This window comes from Corylus avellana, chromosome 6 (genome assembly GCF_965113065.1).
Source record: "Corylus avellana chromosome 6, dhCorAvel1.hap1.2, whole genome shotgun sequence".
Taxonomy (NCBI): domain Eukaryota; kingdom Viridiplantae; phylum Streptophyta; class Magnoliopsida; order Fagales; family Betulaceae; genus Corylus; species Corylus avellana.
In genome coordinates, this window is record NC_142495.1 from 2,494,656 (window position 1) to 2,513,484 (window position 18,829).

Genomic DNA, 18,829 nt, shown 5'->3' on the forward strand with positions numbered 1-18,829 from the left:
TCGTATGCTATTATGTTAGCTTACATATATTCACCAACATATTTTAGTTATGTATTATGTTAGTGTATATGTGTTTTTTGACTTGGTATATATGTGTTAGTGTATATATGTATAACCAGAATATTAGTGACTTTTGCTTTATAAATGGTGGTCTCCGGCGGCGGCAAAATTAGCATTTGAAGTTTGGAGGAACAAAATTAAAAATTTGAATAATTAAATTTTAATTTTCAAAAAACTTTAACGATATTTTCTAAAATTTTTGTGGAAAAAATGGCCCTTGGGGCTGAAGCCCCCGAAAGGCCATATACTTCCACCCTTGTCCTCAATAGATTAAGAGCTTGTTTGGAATTGCATTTTAGAAGTTTAAAGGTGTTTTTAAAATTCAAAAAATTCGTTTGAAAAAAAAAAAAATGGTAGTTGTTTGGTAAAAAAATGAAAAACGCTTTTAAGGGTTAAAAAAGCCTAAAATGATCACAAATTAATTTTAATAAAAACTTAAAAATAAAGCTTTTGTCCAAAAATTATTTTTAACTTAAAAATTATATTTCTTAAACACAAACAGACTTAAAAGCTATAATGGTGCGAACATGTCCGAACTCGTTTAAGCTTGACTCCCAAAAGCCCGATTACACGGCGTCGTTTTTCGGGTACTCTCACCAAAATATCTCTATCGTATTATCGGGGCCAATTTCTCCCACCTTATCCACCCCTCTCAAAGCCCCCTAAAACCCTCTGCATTCAAAGCACACAGAAACCCCTCTAATGCCACACCAAGAGATTCAAGCTTCTTAATGCTCAGCTCCCCACCATACGCACTCTCATCCCCTACTCAATGGAACTCTCATCTTCCTTCATACACCTTCCCACGCCCAACAATTGCTCTTCCTCATCCTCCTTCTCTCCCTTCCCCATCCAAACCCACACAAAACCCCACAAATTCGCCAACCCCAGGTGGCGAAACCTCCGTATCTTCGCTGTAGCCGTAGACCCACAACAAGAACTCCCCAAGAACAGCCCACAGAGGCTCCTGAAGGAGCTAGCGGAACGCAAAAGAGCCACTTCTCCGAAGAAGAAGGTCCCCCCTAAGAGGTTTATTCTGAGGCCTCCATTGGACGACAAGAGGCTAGCCCAGAGGTTCCTCAACAGCCCCCAGTTGTCGTTGAAGTCGTTCCCTTTGTTGAGCTCGTGCTTGCCCTCCACCCGCCTCAACAATGCCGACAAGACCTGGATGGACGAGTACCTGCTCGAGGCCAAGCAGGCTCTGGGTTACCCTTTGGAGCCCTCGGACGAGCGGTTCGGGGACGACAACCCGGCCAAACAGTTTGACACGTTGTTGTACCTGGCGTTTCAGCACCCCGTGTGCGAGAGGAGCAAGGCGCGGCACGTGCGGTCGGGGCACACGAGGTTGATGTTCTTGGGGCAGTACGTGCTTGAGATGGCGTTTGCGGAGTACTTCTTGCAGAGGTATCCGAGGGAGTCACCGGCTCCGTTGAGAGAGAGGGTGTACGGGTTAATTGGGAAGAAGCTCCTGCCCAGTTGGATCAAAGCTGCGAGCTTTCAGAACTTGGTATTTCCGTATGATGATATGGATAAGTTGAAGAGAAAGGAGCGTGAGCCGCCCGCCAAGTGAGTTCCTTGACGTTCTTTAATTCAGTTCAAATGCAAAAACTTTGCCTGTTGAACAATGTGGTTAATAATTGAATGTGTGACTTATTAGATTTCAAAAGTTTTAGTTTTCTCAGAACTTGGCGTGCATCTGATTGGTCCTTGATTGTCTCTTGCAAGAAGTATGTGGAAAATTATTTTAACACTCATCTGTTAGTTATTGCTTGATTGCACTTTCTTGTGTTAAAAGTTCTTGCTTTGCAATGGTGAGCTATTATTGTACTCTTACTATAGAAAGGAATAATGTCTTTGGAGAGCCCTTAAGTCATATTATATCGAAGTGCTTATTGAAATGAACCATCGACTTTGAAAATTGAAAATCAACCATTCGTGCACCAAGTAAATGGTTCCACCTAGACTCAGAAGTTATAGTTAGCTAGAGATTATGTGCATTCTTGCTTTCAAACTTGTAATGCCATAATTGATTATGCTAGGCATCAATTAGCGCAAGGCTTTGTGTTCCATTTTCCATTCTTGTTTTTCAATCCCAAGTTTTCCTGATTCTGCTGTTGCCACTCAATTTCCATTGGCTTCATGTTTCATGCTATTCAGGTATTCATGATTGAACTTCCTTTCAATGATGATGAAAGCTTCTCTTCCTCATCAATACTAACTACTATGAATTTAGAGCCAAATGTTCTATTTGGCTAAAGGAAGCTTTGTGAACTGATTGACACTGTTTTCGCTTCCACCAAATAGCTGCTGAGACTGTTTGTTGACAGCATGGACCATCAAGATAATTTTTCTTAATGCTCCATGTCGACCTTGTGTGAGTTGATTTGGCAATAGGAAAGACAAAATGTCCATATATTCCTGCAACTGCTTGTTAATGAGCAAGAGCTTGATGTGGTGAGACCTATATCCTTGATGGTAGCGGAATTAGTTCAAGACAATAACTTCTTACCCTATCCAAATGAGGGTGAAAATTCAACGATTAAAAAAAATGTGAAAAAGCAGAGCAGCATACACTTATTGATAGTAAGATGCTTTATGAGGACATGAATACCCTGTATTACGTCTCAAATGTCTTATAATTATCATGTACGGACATATTCAAGGAATATCTCATCTTCCTGCACTGGATTATAGCTGCATTAGCGATGATTTTGCTATTCTGCCATTAAATCATTTAACTTAATGGGTTTGCTTTGTGGCATAAGAATTCATAATTGATGGGCAGAACATATTGACTTCTAAATTTGTTATGTTGTGAACAGGTCTGTGTTCTGGGCTTTGTTTGGGGCAATCTATCTATGTTTTGGTATGCCAGAAGTGTATCGTGTTCTTTTTGAAGTGTTTGGCATGGACCCAGAAGCTGAGGACTGCCAGCCAAACTTAAGAAGACAACTTGAAGATGTAGATTATGTATCTGTTGAATTTGAAGGCAAAAAGCTCAGCTGGCAAGATGTTGCAGCCTATAAGGCAAGCTCTATTTTTTGTTTATTTTTTTCTTTGTTTATATTTCTCCTTTGGAAAGTAAACACGAGAATCTAATCTTCTGAAGACACTCTGCAAACACAAGCTTGACAGAACTGAATTTTGGAATTAGATATTTCAGACTGGAAAAGTTTATAGATTTAGTTGTTTGCAGACCTGGTTTTTGGACTCATAAAAGGAAAGTAATTTTGCAGGCTAATTCTGGAGATCATATCTTAAAATGATTGTATTAGTATTCTTGGGATATATTTGGTAGCAGAATTCCAATAGCATAGTGAATATTGTACTCTAATCAATGTTGGGAGGAATCTCACTTTTAACCCCTTCACAGCCTCCAGAAGATGCTCTTTTTGCACACCCAAGGCTCTTCAGGGCTTGTGTTCCACCAGGCATGCATCGGTTCAGAGGCAATGTATGGGATTATGAGAGCAGACCCCAAGTCATGCAAGCATTGGGATACCCCTTAGCAATGAAAGATAGAATCCCAGACATTACTAAGGCCAGGAACATTGAACTTGGGCTTGGGCTACAGGTAATCTTTTTGCTGCCTCTCATTTCACTTTCCTTTTCTTCCTTAGATTCACATATTTTTATTACCCATTGGTTTTCACATGTTGTTGTAGACTGAAATTCAGATGAAATCAAGGTTTAAAAAAAAAATGATGTAAGCCAGCATGCATATAGATAAAATTGACTAGGTGGATGTTCTCATACCTTGGTTTTGTTCTTCTATGATTACTACCATGCTTTGATCATACATGTAAAGTTCACTGGGGTACAGTCCGTGTAGCGTTTCATCAACCATCTACCAGAAACTTTAAGCTCCCAATTATCAAAATTTGTAAATGAATAAGAGGTACTACTTGGTATCTTTTGATATATACGTTTATGAAGACAACTTCATTTAATTTTCATATACCTGCTTATAAATTATGCATATTCTGTTAATTATCTGACATTTATGAAATATTTGCTAGGCCCTATCTCTTGATGTGTATATTAATTTCTCCTTGAAATACAGCTTTGTTTTCTGCATCCCTCAAAGCACAAGTTTGAGCATCCTCGCTTTTGCTATGAGCGATTAGAATATGTTGGGCAAAAGATCCAGGTAACAAATTTACTGCATCAATGCAATCATTCTCTGGCCTCTTGATAGAGACAAATGCATTATTCCTTAGTTCAAAAGCACAATCCAAATTTTGCTTTCCCTTTCTATGATGTGGAATAAATCAGTTATTTTGATAATTGTCTGTCTTCACTTTCTCTAGGATCTTGTGATGGCTGAGAAGTTGTTGATGAAGCATTTAGATGCTCCTGGATTGTGGCTACAAGAGAGGCATCGGCGTATTCTTATGAACAAGTTCTGTGGGAGGTATTTGAGGGACAAGCGTCTCCATCGCTTTATCATCTACTCTGAACAAGTTCAAGATGCATATGAGTACAATCGAAGACTAAGGAACCCAGCTACAACTGCTGTTCAACAAGCCCTTCATGGGCTCGCCTACACTGTTTATGGAAAGCCAGATGTAAGACGGCTCATGTTTGAGGTTTTTGATTTTGAGCAAATCCAACCTAAACCTGTGTGAAGATCTAAAGGAACAATATGAATCCAATGTAACATAAGAGTGAAATCATTTTTTGTTATCAGAGCTGTACTTGCTTCCACCAGCTTGTACTAGATCCAGTTCGAATTCATCTCAATGGGGCTGATGTATAGATTTTTTATCAGATAAATTGATGAGATTTCATTCATCAAACTTCCAGGATTATTTATTATGGTAAAAAGAATCTGAGGGCTGTGGAAGCCATTGATACACTCATGCATGATAATGTTACTGGAGAAGACATGGAAAATTCTGTAGAATGCTAAAATTCATGAGAGATTCTGCTATGGAAACTAGTTGGGTGTATTCTTCCCACTAGGTCAGTTTTGATGGAAAGTCCCAATCTGCAACACTCAGGTGTCAGCTGTGCAATGGTGATGAGGAAACGATGGAACATCTCTTATCTTTTTTTTGCCCAATTTTCTTAGTAGTGTGGTCACTGCTTGATTGGCCTCCTAGGGCCTCGGAGCTTGGTGATGTGATCTTTTCATACTTCATCAAATATGTTATCAATTCTAGTGCCACTGTTAACGTGAAAGGTATATTCATCGACCAAATTTTTTCTTTTGATGAGCATGTTTTTGGCCCAAGTCTGGTTGCTTGGAAACAATTTGGTTACAAGGAACATACAAATATTGTATATAAGGAACATAAGTGAGCTTATGATCAAGTGAGACAAGCTTCTTCAAGTCCCTTATTTGTCGGTCTCCCCCTTTTGCTGTTTGCTAATACTCCCTTGCCTACTTGCCAAAGAAAAATACTAATCAAATTAATCTAAAGCCACTGCATAGACTATCATTGCAATGTGGTAGTTACATATCAAACATCAAAGAACAATCAAACAAAAATAAAGACCTAGCAAACTGTCGGCATTCTTGTAAAGATGCTTAAACACTACTCTATCATTTTATATAAGGGTGTTTAGAAACCTGACACCCAATCCCTTTTCAATTCATGTAGGTTGAATTCCACCAATAGTAGAGTTAGATGTCAAGCTGATGTAACATATTTTAAGTGGCTTCTCAGCTAATGAGTTTAATTTATAACAAAATTGGGTTGAAAGTTAAAACTGGAGAAGAATATTGATCTGACCTTTTTATAGATAATGCTATTTTTGTGTTGTATGTTTTTTGATAAATGTTATAAGTACTAAATTTTTTACCAAAAGATGAATACCAAAATGATGTGGAACTTATTCATTGAAAATTATCAAAATAATTAATAAAGAGAAATGCTACAGATACCAATGAATAAACTTCATATTATCTTGGTATTTATATTTTAGTAAAAAATTTGTTATTCTTAGCATTTCTCAATTTTTTTAAAAAAAATAACTTATCATAGCCTATCATTATATGGATTATTATGATATCTCAACCTGAACTGACATCAACAAATTTGAATACCAGACGTTAATTAATCAGGTTCCCTTTCTCAGACAAAAAACGCCCATTCGGGCAATTCCTATCCGATAGTGGCGACATCCTTTTCTAATATTTACAGAGAAAATTATGTAAACACATCTAATTTTAGACGAACCCAGCGAAGATAAAGTCGTCAGAATATTCAAAGTCATCTTACTCATATCCGTGGAATCTCAGTCTAAGCTTCTCTGCTGACCAATGAATACTTGCCACGCCACCAGATTCTCCACCCACTATAGGACCAAGCACCACACCCAATCGCCCCCATTCTCTTGATGTCTACTCACCCACTCACGCTCAGACAACTTTTTTTTTTCTTTTCTCAAATTTTCCTTTTGTTGCGCAACGTGGTAGAAATGGGCGCGTGGTGCGGCACATGAGCGATGCGCACAACCCAGCACTCGTCCTTCCCCTTCGCCTACTGCTAGTGTGCGCCCTCATCGCCTTGCGTGCGCCGGTTGCACACCCCCCTATCCTGCGCACCCCCTCCCTTCCTAACCCTCCCAACGAGTTCACTACCAACACCACCATAAACAGCAACAATAAGGTCGATACGACCAACCTGGTTGAGATCTCGGTTTCGAATCGCCGGCGAGCTATGTCGAAAGCCCGTGTTTACGCGGACGTCAATGTCGTACGGCCCAAGGAGTACTGGGATTACGAGTCTCTCACCGTTCAGTGGGGGTAAAACCCTAATCTGAAACTTTTTTTTTTTTTTTTTCTTGGTTGTGTTTATCTTTTTTACTGTAGATGGGGGATTATGTATCCTATGGTGATCTTGTTTGGTATGTGAGAAAATTTTGAAATCGGAATAACAAAAGAGATTGAGGTTTAGAATTTTAGGCTCTATGGCTTAGGACCGTTTAGTTTCTAATTTGTTATTATGTGGTAAAGATCCAATGTTTTTGTTATGTTTCCTTAGCTACCAGACAGAGGGTAAGGTTTATGGTTTATTATTTTGTTCTTCGATTATGTAGCGTCTGGAGTGTGAGGTTGTGCTGCGTGGCTGATCGTTCGCATGGCTTGATTAGATCTCATGCTCTGTATGATATAAATTGAGAAAATCTGAGCTATGATCACATTGAATATGGAGGGAATGGATACAGCTAGCTATTTTTTGTTTTGATAATTAGAAAACAAAGAAGAAAATGATACTTGAATTTTGGAAAAGTGTAGTTATTTTTAAAAACTGGCACTTGAGTTCTATTTGTAGGATTAGAGTTGGTATGTACAGGTTATGGTAGTGTTGCTGGATTTGAGAAGGGAGATATCAATGTTTTTCATTGTAATTGTATATCTTTTATATTTTCTTTATTTCCTCTTTGTTGTTATATTAGTGATTTGTCTGAACCTTTAAGAAGCTTTATCTGTGTTCTTTTCAGTGATCAAGATGATTATGAGGTTGTACGGAAAGTTGGAAGGGGAAAGTACAGTGAGGTTTTCGAGGGCATAAATGTGAATAGTAATGAGCGGTGCATAATCAAGATCCTCAAGCCAGTTAAGAAAAAGAAGGTGAATTTTTATTTACTCTATCCTTGAGGACAGCTAGCATTTGAGCAAAGGTTGTTGCTTTCTCAAATACTACATTTACAAGATTGAGTGTCTATGGGGTTTATAATAATCCAATGTTTCCAATGAGTGAGGGATATATATATATAACCAGTCTTATATTATTGTGCTAATTAATATAGTTTTGTAACAAATGCGGAGCATCATTAATCATATGGTAACTTTAGATATTCTGTTCTGTTGCTTGGTCTTGTTTTCCATTCATGTGGTCTTTTCTGTATATTTAGTTAGAGAGCAATCAAAGATTAAGCATGAGCTCTTTATTGATATTTATGCAGATAAAGAGAGAGATAAAAATTCTCCAGAACCTTTGTGGGGGCCCAAATGTTGTCAAGCTTCTTGATATTGTCAGAGATCAGCACTCAAAAACTCCTAGCTTGATATTTGAGTATGTGAACAGTACAGATTTCAAGGTTCTGTACCCCACATTGACTGATTATGACATACGCTACTACATATATGAACTTCTCAAGGTAATTTATGCATTGATCTCTTAAAGATTGCATGTTTGTTGTTTCTTCTTTCTCCCTTAAACACAGTTATGCTAATTTATGAATCTTGGTGGTGAATCTATTGCTTACTTGAGGTTCTGCAATGTGTTTTATGGGTAACAAAAGAGTGTTAGGAGCTGGAGGGGTCAAATTATTATTTTTTTAAAAAAAGAAAACTAAAAAATGGGAGATGTGCCATCCTTCAAGACATTATTCAAACTTGCATTTTTCCTGCTTCCTTCTATATCTGCTTCTTACTTTGGGAAAATAGGGATTTGATGTCTTTTCGGAGCATGTGATTGGCATGGATTATGGTGATATAAATTTCCCATATTTAGTAATACTTTGGATAGAAAGACCATGGGTGCAGATTTTATATCATAAGTGCCTAGAAATTTTCCAGATCTCTTGAGGATGGTTGTGGTGCTATTAAGTTTTTCTTTTCCTTTGTCTCTTCTTGGTTAGGTGGTTCTATTAATATGCAGCCAGACACATCTCCTTTTGACAATTTTGCAAATGAGTGTCAAAACCCTCCTTAGGGAAAATTGCTACTGTACCCGTCAATATCTCTGTTACCCTTCAAATATGCTTTTCCCTAGTTGTGACAGGTTACTGAGGTTCTTAATTTAAATAATACTAATAAATAAATTGCAAAATGTAGATTTATGGAACTAGTTATTGATTGAAACACTTATTGAGTTTGTATGCCTCAAGTATTGACCTTTTGATTTTGTATATATGTAAGATTGTTTTGATCATTTGCATTTGTGGTACGGAGATAACTATTATATAGGCAGCACACTGGAGGATTCTGAATTTTTTGCACGGTGTTGCACTTTTTCATAACAAACTATTTCTGCTAACTTTATATTGCAGGCATTGGATTACTGCCATTCGCTAGGAATAATGCACAGGGATGTCAAGCCTCACAATGTTATGATAGACCATGAGTTGCGGAAGCTTCGCTTGATAGATTGGGGTCTTGCTGAGTTTTACCATCCTGGCAAGGAATATAATGTTCGTGTGGCTTCGAGGTAATATTCCAAAGACATATGGGCCTAAGCCTTATAAATTAAAACACACTTCTCGAAAGAGTACATCTAATTTTTTATTAGCATTTTTTTTGGTAAAATATTTGTCAGCAGGATATGGTGTCTGCATATGTCCAACCCCTGGTTGGGTGTTCATGATAACGTCCAATACATGTGGTATGAACGTGTGGAGAATGTATTATGTATAGAATGCCTGTAAAAAACCACTCTAAAGTAATTCTGAATTTTGTTATATAATAGAGTAATTCTAAATGGTCTGGTTGTGTCCTACTAAGAATGATGTGGCTATTAATGATGTGGACCATAGAATGATGTGGACCATAGAGGAATTGTTTCATTTTTTCTTCTGTACTCTTTACTCTTGGACGGCCGCTTGGCTAGCTCTTTTAGTGATTAGTTTCTCTGATTTTCTTTTTCATTTCTCTCCCTCCTAGGCGCTCTCTGTTTATACTTCCCGTGTAAATGGGTTGCGCCCCTTTGCGCTCTTTTATATCATCATTACTTATCAAAAAAAAAAAAGAATGATGTGGCTATTAAAATCACTCTTGGATCAAAACTTAATAATGATTAATCACAAGCACAATGATGATTTTAATAACCACACCATTCTTAGTAGGACACAAGTAGGCTTCCTAGAATTGTATTATATGAGTTTTTGGCTCTCCATAACCTACATTTATTCTTGCATAGTGTGTGATGCTGTGTTTGCATCTAAAGATCAGAGGGTGGTTTACATGCTTAAAATAAATATTTGATGGTACACTGCATTTTAAGCTGTTTTCCTTCAAATATGAAAATTCAACTTTATTAAAAGATTGTGTTTTTTCTTTCGTTGTTTTTCAGATACTTCAAGGGGCCCGAACTTCTTGTTGATTTACAAGATTATGACTATTCTTTAGACATGTGGAGCCTTGGATGCATGTTCGCTGGAATGGTAAGAATTATAGTGACTGGATTCTACTTAGAAAACTTTTGGTGTTAAGTCACATAAAATGTAATTTAGACAGCATCTCATTCTCTAGGTGCTTGTGCATGTGTTTTATAGAAGTGGATTAGATAGTTTGCTTGCTCATTGTGCTTGCTGCTTGTGTAGATTTTCCGCAAGGAGCCATTCTTTTATGGTCATGACAACCACGATCAGCTTGTCAAAATTGCCAAGGTAGTGCTTATTCTTATTTGGCAGAAATCTTAAATTTATAGACATTCGACTTTTATTTTGGGAAATATGAGTTGACAAAATGAGTTTTAGTAGGAAGTTTTTGTTACTACTGTTCACTAATTTTTTTTTGGATATTTGTAGTATTATATGACTTGGGTCATTGCCTAAGATTTTTTTTTTCTCCATTAGAAAGCATATTTTATGGTACAATACTTCTTACCCCCAGAAGAATCTCCATATGAGTGTTAGTGGCATGCTTTCCAGGTACTTGGGACTGATGAGTTAAATGCGTATCTGAATAAGTATCATTTAGAGCTTGATCCTCAACTTGATGCGCTTGTTGGGAGGTACGTTTTTTCATTTTTATGGACTCAATTCTCTGGTATTCCTTAAAAGCCTGATTTCATTACAGTCTCCTGCAAGAATACCTAATATCGCAATGTAGTGGTTTCAACTTTGCCTCAGAACTGCTGCAACTAGCAAAAATGATTGAAGAACCTACATTCATTTAATCATTACATGCAGCCTCAAACTAGTTATGCTTGCCATGTGTTAATAATATGTTGGCACCTTCTTCTGCAGGCACAGCAGGAAGCCCTGGTCCAAATTTATTAATGCAGATAATCAGCATCTGGTTTCTCCAGAGGTAATTTTTTCTGCTCTTTTCTGATGTATTAAATTGTAGCTTCTCATCCGTGCTTCTGTAAATGTTTGATTTTTTAAAACGTATCTGGATGCAGGCCATTGATTTTCTTGATAAGCTCCTACGGTATGATCATCAGGACAGGCTAACTGCTAGAGAAGCCATGGTAATTATGTTTGAGCTGATTCTCTACTAGTGTGTTTTTTTTTTTTTTGCCTTTGAGATTAATTGATTGCATTAATCATACTTTCTACGGGTTGATTATTCAATCAAAATAGCTCACACCCCATGCCAAGGGTAGAAATAGGATATTTTTGCGGGAGGTTTCTGTTCTTCTTCTTCGGTATACTAACATATCGCCATACTGGTTTTCGTACTGCAGGCACATCCATATTTCTCGCAGGTGAGGGCGGCAGAAAGTAGCAGGATGCGGACACAATAGGTTGATCATATGAATTCCATGTACACAAACAAACCCGAGTCTTTGTTATTTGGAGTTTGTATTATAGACCCTAAAAATGTTTATGGCTGCCGCTTGCTGGCTGTAGGCAGTCAAGGTTGTGTATGGGCTTCTCACCGGGTCATCTTTTAAGTCTCGTGTTTTCTTTGAATGAAACTCTGTTTTCAAGTTTATGTCGAAGCACTTCAATGCCACGCATGCAGTAACCTAATGAGATATGCTATTGTGCAACAAAGGGAAATGTTAGGGATTAATAAGTATTTCATATTTGGATCATATTCTTTTATAATCAATCATTAGATTTGTGGGGTCTACTATTGACTTATATGGGATCTGCATAAGTTTACAAATCTAATGATTGATTGTAAAGAAATATGAGCCAAATATGTGAAATTTATTAACTCCTAACACTTTTCCGCAATAAAAATACCATTTTTTGCCCATAAAAGTTTTAGGTGGCAAGAGATTATAGGCCTCACCAGTGGGTGGGGCCTATGATTTCTTGCCACTTACTTTTACGGGCAAAAAATAGTCTTTTTATTGCACTATAATATTTCTCTACCGAGTACTGTTAACAAGCAAAGCTAGAACATTGAGCCCATTAATTAGAATAATCAATTTAATTTTTGGAGAAACTTAGCTTAATTCTTATAAACTTTTATAATAAAAGCGAAATTAGAACATTTTGTTTGAGGAGCAAAATTAAAATAAAATAAAAATTCTTGGTGAGCAGAAGTTAATTTTTAAAAGTATATTTAAAAAAAAAAAATTGGAAACCACCCCTATTTATAACTACTCTTTTAAAGTTTAAGAACTCTTAATTTAATGTATTAAATTTTTGTAATGTCACCACTTTGTTAAGATTTTCGTTAAATTTTAACGAAGTATGGAAGGGTGTCAAAATAATCTAAATATTTCACAATTTGTTTTTTAAAGTAAAAAGAACAAAAAAATTACAAAATTGCAGAATTTGGTTAGAATTTACAAGAATTTGTAAAAATACTCACTTAAATCTTTATAATTTTATTTTTATTTTTTATTCTATAGTAGAGGAGTAGTACACATAAAAAATTTATTTATCAAAAGTTGATTTTCAAATGATGTATCATCTCATGAAATTTATTATTTTGAAAAGTATATCACCAATTTATGAAATGGTGACACATCATTTAAGAACCTACCTTTTAAGAAACTAAAAGTTCTAATAAAAAAGCGTGGCATTTTGAGAATTTTAAAATAATTTAACAAAAAAAATTAACTGAATGTGACATTGAAAAAAAAATTAAAAGTTTAATACACCGCATTAAAAGATTTTAAACTTAAAAAAAATAACTACAAAAGTCATTTTAGTTTAAGGAGTTAAAAGTGGAGTTTTTCCCTAATTTTTTTATTATCATATAATTGGATAAAAGCTGATTATTATTTGCCTGCACTTGGATTGGTATTGAAAAAAGCACGGTAAAATATGAACGGTTGGCGATCCATGACACTGGCATTAATATTCATTATAATTAAACAAGCTTTCATGACCAGTAGCTTAATATTCATTATGATTAAACACTGATTTCACTTTAACAAGGGACTTTACGCTATCCCCTCTCTCAAGCAAACATTCTACAACAATGCATAAAGTAACCATGACGTAGGACTGTTGGAATTATAGCGGAAACCTTAAACAAATGAGGTGATGATATTGTCAATGTCTCCACATTGTTGTTTCCGATAAACTCCTTCAATTTTTGAGATGAGGGAAGCAAGCGTAAACATCAGATTTGGGGTGCTTTGCTTCTGCATGTTCCCTGCACTTCACCTCTGTCGTGGTGCACATAAATGTCTGCATGCACACCTTGCACTGCATATAAATTCAAAACATTATTGGCTAACCAACAATTAAACGGAAGTTAAATAAGGCTAATAAGCAAAGCTGATTTTAGTTAAGCCAAGTTACAGCGGCAACAATAGTTCATTGTCTTGATCAACAATTGAATTAGACATAATTGGCCCAATGCCTAGAATAACTTACAATACATTATCTGCCCTAAACACTAGCACCAATATTATTTCGCTCACCAAAATAGCATCAGTAACACATGGAACAAGGAAGAATCACTAGATTATTAACTGTTTTCTACTGTCCAGGTAACATTATTTTCAAATATAATTATTGATTTAATAGGGGAAATTAAAAACAGAGAAAAAAAAAAGACTCCAAAGTACTTAATGAGACTTGAATTGTACTCTCCAAAATACTCACTCTCTTGGAGCCTGATGCCACCAAAAAAACAAAAAAAAAGAAGGAATTTGCAAGTTGCAACCATGACTTTCATGTATTTGCTCACTGCCCAACGAATTAGTTGTAAGATAATGTTTTCAGGATACTTTCTTCAAAGGATCAGGAATGGGTAATCAACTAATATTATAAAAATTGAAGTTCAAAGAAAGATAATTTATCTCCTCTCTTGCATCCTATTGCGAAAATACACACATTAGACTAAAACCACGTTCCCATAAGAACAATTATTCTAGCCTTGAATAGATATCCCAGATTGGGTCTTCTGTTTTATTAGACGCTAAGATCCAGCTTGCAAGCCCACTACCAACCATACTACTGAAATCTATTAATTGGTCTCTAACAAACAAATAATCTACCATTTACTAAATGTTGTGAAGGATAGTGCAAATTGGTCATCAGGCAGTAAAAATTGTAACAGTAGTAACTATCATTAGCAGTGGAATGAATTTCCTTCAACCCACTTTAATAAATGCAATGTGTCTTCTAACATGTTTGAGCTCCTAAAAAAAAAAAAAAAATGTTTGGGTTCCTAGGTTAGTAGAAGTGTAATTAAGAATGTTTCGCACATGTTAGATGACACTTGGCATTTATTAGAGTGGGTTGGAATAAATTTCCTCCAAACTGGTTCGAAGGAAATTTATGTCCCCCTTCAACCCAAAGAAGGCAAATACTATTATATAAATCTCCCTCACGGAACTATCATACCTAATATTTCAACAGCCCTAAATTTCCATAATTAAAGACAATGAATCAACCAAACCATCCTCGAACATAGTTACTAACTAAAAAATTAGATATGCAACAGACTCTAGAATACCTGGATTGACATTGCCTTCTTGTTTGAATCTAGCTGGCTTCCTGAGAAAATCAATCAAATCATCCAAATTAAGAACACCAAAAACATGTATATCTTTGACATGTAATAATGTAAAACCCAGACAGCTTTTTTTAATCTTAAAAATATAAAATTTGAAAGAAAAAAAAAAATCTTATCTTGCTTTCCATGTTATCTTGGTACCCAGTAAAACCCAACTCAATTAAGCCTCGGAAAGTTGGAATTTAAGAAGTAAAATTCTCAGCAACCAAACAGAACACAAAGGAAAAGAAAAAAGAAAAAATAGATTGGGAGGAACAGAGGATTAGAATTTTACCCTTGGCGCCTTTTGCCTTCTCCAAGTTCTTCTCACGAGCCATCTTCGCCTTTTGCCCGTTGCCTCCTCCCATGGCTGAAAAATGGAAAGATATGAGCGAACCTGAAAACCCTAATTTCGCGAAGGAGTCTCAGATTTGCGAGCAGTAGAGACACGGACTTGATGTGGAATGACTTTATATAGGTAGAGAGGAAATGATTCAGTCACCTAACTCGCCAATAAAGAAAGTCACTGGCGAATAGGATTTTTAAGCTTTGACTAGAGGGTCAATGGCAATAAGAAGCTCGGGGGATCCACCCCTGGCATGTATCATCCTCGAGTGAAGAAAAAAAAAAAAAAAAAAAAAACTATAGTTATTTTTATTTTATTTTGTATTTTTGTTTTATGATCCCGAAATTAATACATAAACAAATAACACAAAATAACATAAAAATAGTTTTCACTTCACATTAAAATAATATTTAGTTGTTATTTAATTAATAGTATAATACAAACACATATAAAATAACTTCTTTTTTTTTTTTTTTAATGAAATATAAAGGGACGTTTATTTGTTTGAATTGTTTCAAAATCTTACCAATAACAATTCCGAAATGTGTGTCTACGTGATGGGTTAAGCTTAGCTAATGAAATTGGTAAAGTTGACGTACTGTATTATCTTTTCTAAAGTTAATCAAATAATTCTCTTCATCGTGATCCAGATGTCCATTCCAATATTTAGTATTCTTTGACTAAAACCATTTTGTGTCTGAAGCCGTGTCTTTTCTAGATGATATATCATTACCAATTTTGTTGTTTGTATTTTAACAGTTTACGCATCTTATTTATCCAAATAAATATTAGAATCCTCATCCATTTGTTAAAACATATGGGTCTTATAAAGACTATTTCATAAGGTTAACAACTTGCTACAAATTTATTTGTAGTTAATTCATACAAACTCATCTAATAAAGTGATATGTGTGTCATAACATGCAAGAAGTATATATTTTTTTAACATGTACTTCTTACGTGTTTTTTTAATAATTATGGGATACATGTTACTTTATTTAATGAATTTGTATGAATTAGCTACAAACTAGTTTATAGTAAATTTTTGTCCGTGTCATATTTTATGTTTGAATTATTTACGATTAAGACAATTATTGGAGATTGGATCTCTATTCTAATCCTTTTTTGTTTTCTAAGTTCATCCATCACTAGTGACTCAAATTTGTTATTCATTTTTCTTTCTTATTAAACATAGACATGCTATTTTAAAAGATATTATTTTTCTATCTTCCATTTATCTTCCTCCATAATTATTATTATTATTTCAAATCTACACTGGATACGTAAAAATCACTATAATGATTTTTTTTTTGGAAGAAAAAGAGATAAGAGATACCGAACTTACATTATATAGTAGACTTATATTTAATATGAATAAGAATTCATTTAAGATTAATTTAGATTAGTTTTGTTATCAATATTTTTATATTAGAGATAAACATGCGTCTATTTGTATTTCAATTATCTGGTTATTTATTTTAGAGTTAGCATTAGTTATCTTTCTACGGGCTTATCTCCAAGTGAGTGTATAAGTTTTACTCCAAGTATAAGTCATTGTAATGTTGGTATTTAAATGATGATATTTAAATAAAAAGAAAATCAGAAAATTAATCTCAAACTTTGTGTTTGAAAAATGTTTTAAATTTTCTCAAAATCTAAAAGGTATAGGTTCCTTCAAAATATAAAGTCTAGTTTCTCTCATAACCTAAATTGTATCCCGTTACATATTACGTGTTTACAAAGAATCATTTACGTAACATTTAACATTACAATGGCTTAGACTTTGAGTAGAATTTTTACACTCACTTTGAGATAAACCCATAGAAAGATAACTACAATAGAATTGAAATACAAATAAACGTATGTTTATTTATAATCTAAAAATACTGATAACAAAACTAATCTACATTAATCTTAAATGAAATTTTATTCATATTAAATATAAGTCTACTATAATATAATGTCTAGTTTATCACTAATGTTACTTCCTAACAGCAAGTCTCTATTATTTTTAACTTTACGTTATATCATAAATTTATAATACCTTTTCAAGCAAAGAGTAAGGTTATATCATAAATTTATAATACCTTTTCAAGCAAAGAGTAAGGCCATATACTTCACGGAGGTGACCCACGGCCTTGCCATGGCCCATGGGTGTCCGTGTCTCCCTGTTTTTGATTGCTTTTTTATTTTTTTATTTATTTTTTTAATTTTTTATCTAAAGAGTATTATTGTTATTTTGAGGTAAGTGAATTGCATGTGACTTATTTTATGTCGAATTTAATAAAAGAGTGCTACTAAAAATTATATTTTTATTTCACAAATATTTTATAATGTTAATATAATAGTTATAATTAATCATTATATTTATATAATGATTAGCTAAAACTGTCATATTAGTATTGTAGAATATTTGTAAAAGGAAAATTTTGTTTAGAACATTATTATCAACGAAAAACCTTAAAAGTGAAGGAAAGTGACACCAAACATTATTTAAAAAGACATTATAAATTGAGAGATAATTCGAGAAAAATAAATATTATATTCCCTTAAAAATACAAGCTATGGCACATGTGAAGTTTGCCGACAGAATTTGGTAATGCTAGTTTCTTAATTTGTTGCGTTAAGGAGAACAATCCATATATTAAGTCCACAATGCCTAGTCATTGATCTACATTAAAATCCGATAATGCACTTTTTGTTAAGCAAAATATATAATTTTGTTTCATTGTTTAATTTTTGTCTTTTCCTTTCTAACAAACTATGAGGTGCATCCTCCCCAATGCTGACATGGCCACATTGGGTACGAATCAAGGCCACGAAATAAACATGTGCCCTGCCCACCGGCCACCAGCCGTAAACATTAACGCAATGCTTATCTCGATTCACGAGCCCGTGCGCTTTTTGTCTCGCAACTGTTTTGCTTTTGTTTGTGTCATCCCATTAAGTGCATAAAAAGACATCTTAACATTGACTCGACTCATTTTTGTGGGACATGTTTTTTTTTTTTTTTTTGTAATTTTTTAATTTTCCGCATAAGAAGGTGAAAGAGATTGGAATTAGTAACTTTAATTTCATTACGTATGATCTTAGTCAATTAAGTTACCTCTTAGGAACGGATATGTTTCCTTTTAATTTGAAGTGAAAGGAAGTGAGAAATACATATTTTTTAATAAAATTGTTAAGAAAATATGTACTTTTATATATTATTAAAAAATAATAAATACTAGAGGTACTAACATAATGTAAATTTTATTTATTGGTATTCGTAATATTTTTATTTTAATTAATTATTTTGATCATCTCCAATAAAAAAAACTTCACATCATACTAATACTCATATATTAATAAAATAATTAGTATCTTTAACATTTATTTTAAAAATATATACATTTTTCGCATACTAAAAGATACAAAACAATTTTATAAATTAAATCTTTTAAAAAAATTATCCTCGAATTTGGGGAAAAACTCTATGATTACTCAAATTCTTCAAAGTGATGTCCCATCTTTATCCACGTCAAATTATCTTGTACAACAAAATTGCAGAAAGGACGTAACATTTTAAAAGATTGCATTAACAGATTTCATTTCATCACTTTTACAATTTTGTCCACTTCTAATTTGCTATATTAATATTATGAGGGCGTAATAAAACTAAGGAATTAGTTTTATAATACTCTAGGTACTACGAAATCATTTACAAACTAAATTTGACAATTCATAATTAAGGGAATTGATAAGTTAGATTTTTTTTCTTAATTATTACACAAATTAAAAAATATAACATTAATTTATAAATACCTTTAGAGAAGTGCTATTTATCATTC

General features: G+C 34.2%; 3 protein-coding genes across 3 annotated transcripts; 2 read left to right on the top strand and 1 right to left on the bottom strand.

Moving 5' to 3' along the window:
* Window positions 1–688: 688 nt before the first annotated feature.
* Window positions 689–5,276, top strand: LOC132188191 (Ribonuclease III family protein). Its single transcript, XM_059602597.2, has 5 exons — window positions 689–1,626; window positions 2,883–3,087; window positions 3,434–3,634; window positions 4,124–4,210; window positions 4,371–5,276. The coding sequence occupies exons 1-5, from the start codon at window positions 833–835 to the stop codon at window positions 4,686–4,688; spliced, it is 1,605 nt and encodes a 534-aa protein (XP_059458580.1). The 5' UTR covers window positions 689–832; the 3' UTR covers window positions 4,689–5,276.
* A 1,171-nt stretch (window positions 5,277–6,447) lies between these two features.
* LOC132188192 (casein kinase II subunit alpha-2) lies at window positions 6,448–11,677 on the top strand. Its single transcript, XM_059602598.2, has 10 exons — window positions 6,448–6,814; window positions 7,513–7,642; window positions 7,978–8,172; window positions 9,067–9,224; window positions 10,086–10,176; window positions 10,336–10,401; window positions 10,666–10,748; window positions 10,984–11,047; window positions 11,142–11,210; window positions 11,427–11,677. Exons 1-10 carry the CDS (start codon window positions 6,507–6,509, stop codon window positions 11,484–11,486), a joined length of 1,224 nt encoding a protein of 407 aa, XP_059458581.2. The 5' UTR covers window positions 6,448–6,506; the 3' UTR covers window positions 11,487–11,677.
* A 1,317-nt stretch (window positions 11,678–12,994) lies between these two features.
* LOC132187123 (uncharacterized protein At2g23090) lies at window positions 12,995–15,113 on the bottom strand. The gene is made up of 3 exons (XM_059601314.2): window positions 14,949–15,113; window positions 14,615–14,655; window positions 12,995–13,356 (listed from the first exon to the last, which is right to left on the bottom strand). Exons 1-3 carry the CDS (start codon window positions 15,019–15,021, stop codon window positions 13,237–13,239), a joined length of 234 nt encoding a protein of 77 aa, XP_059457297.1. The 5' UTR covers window positions 15,022–15,113; the 3' UTR covers window positions 12,995–13,236.
* Window positions 15,114–18,829: the final 3,716 nt, after the last annotated feature.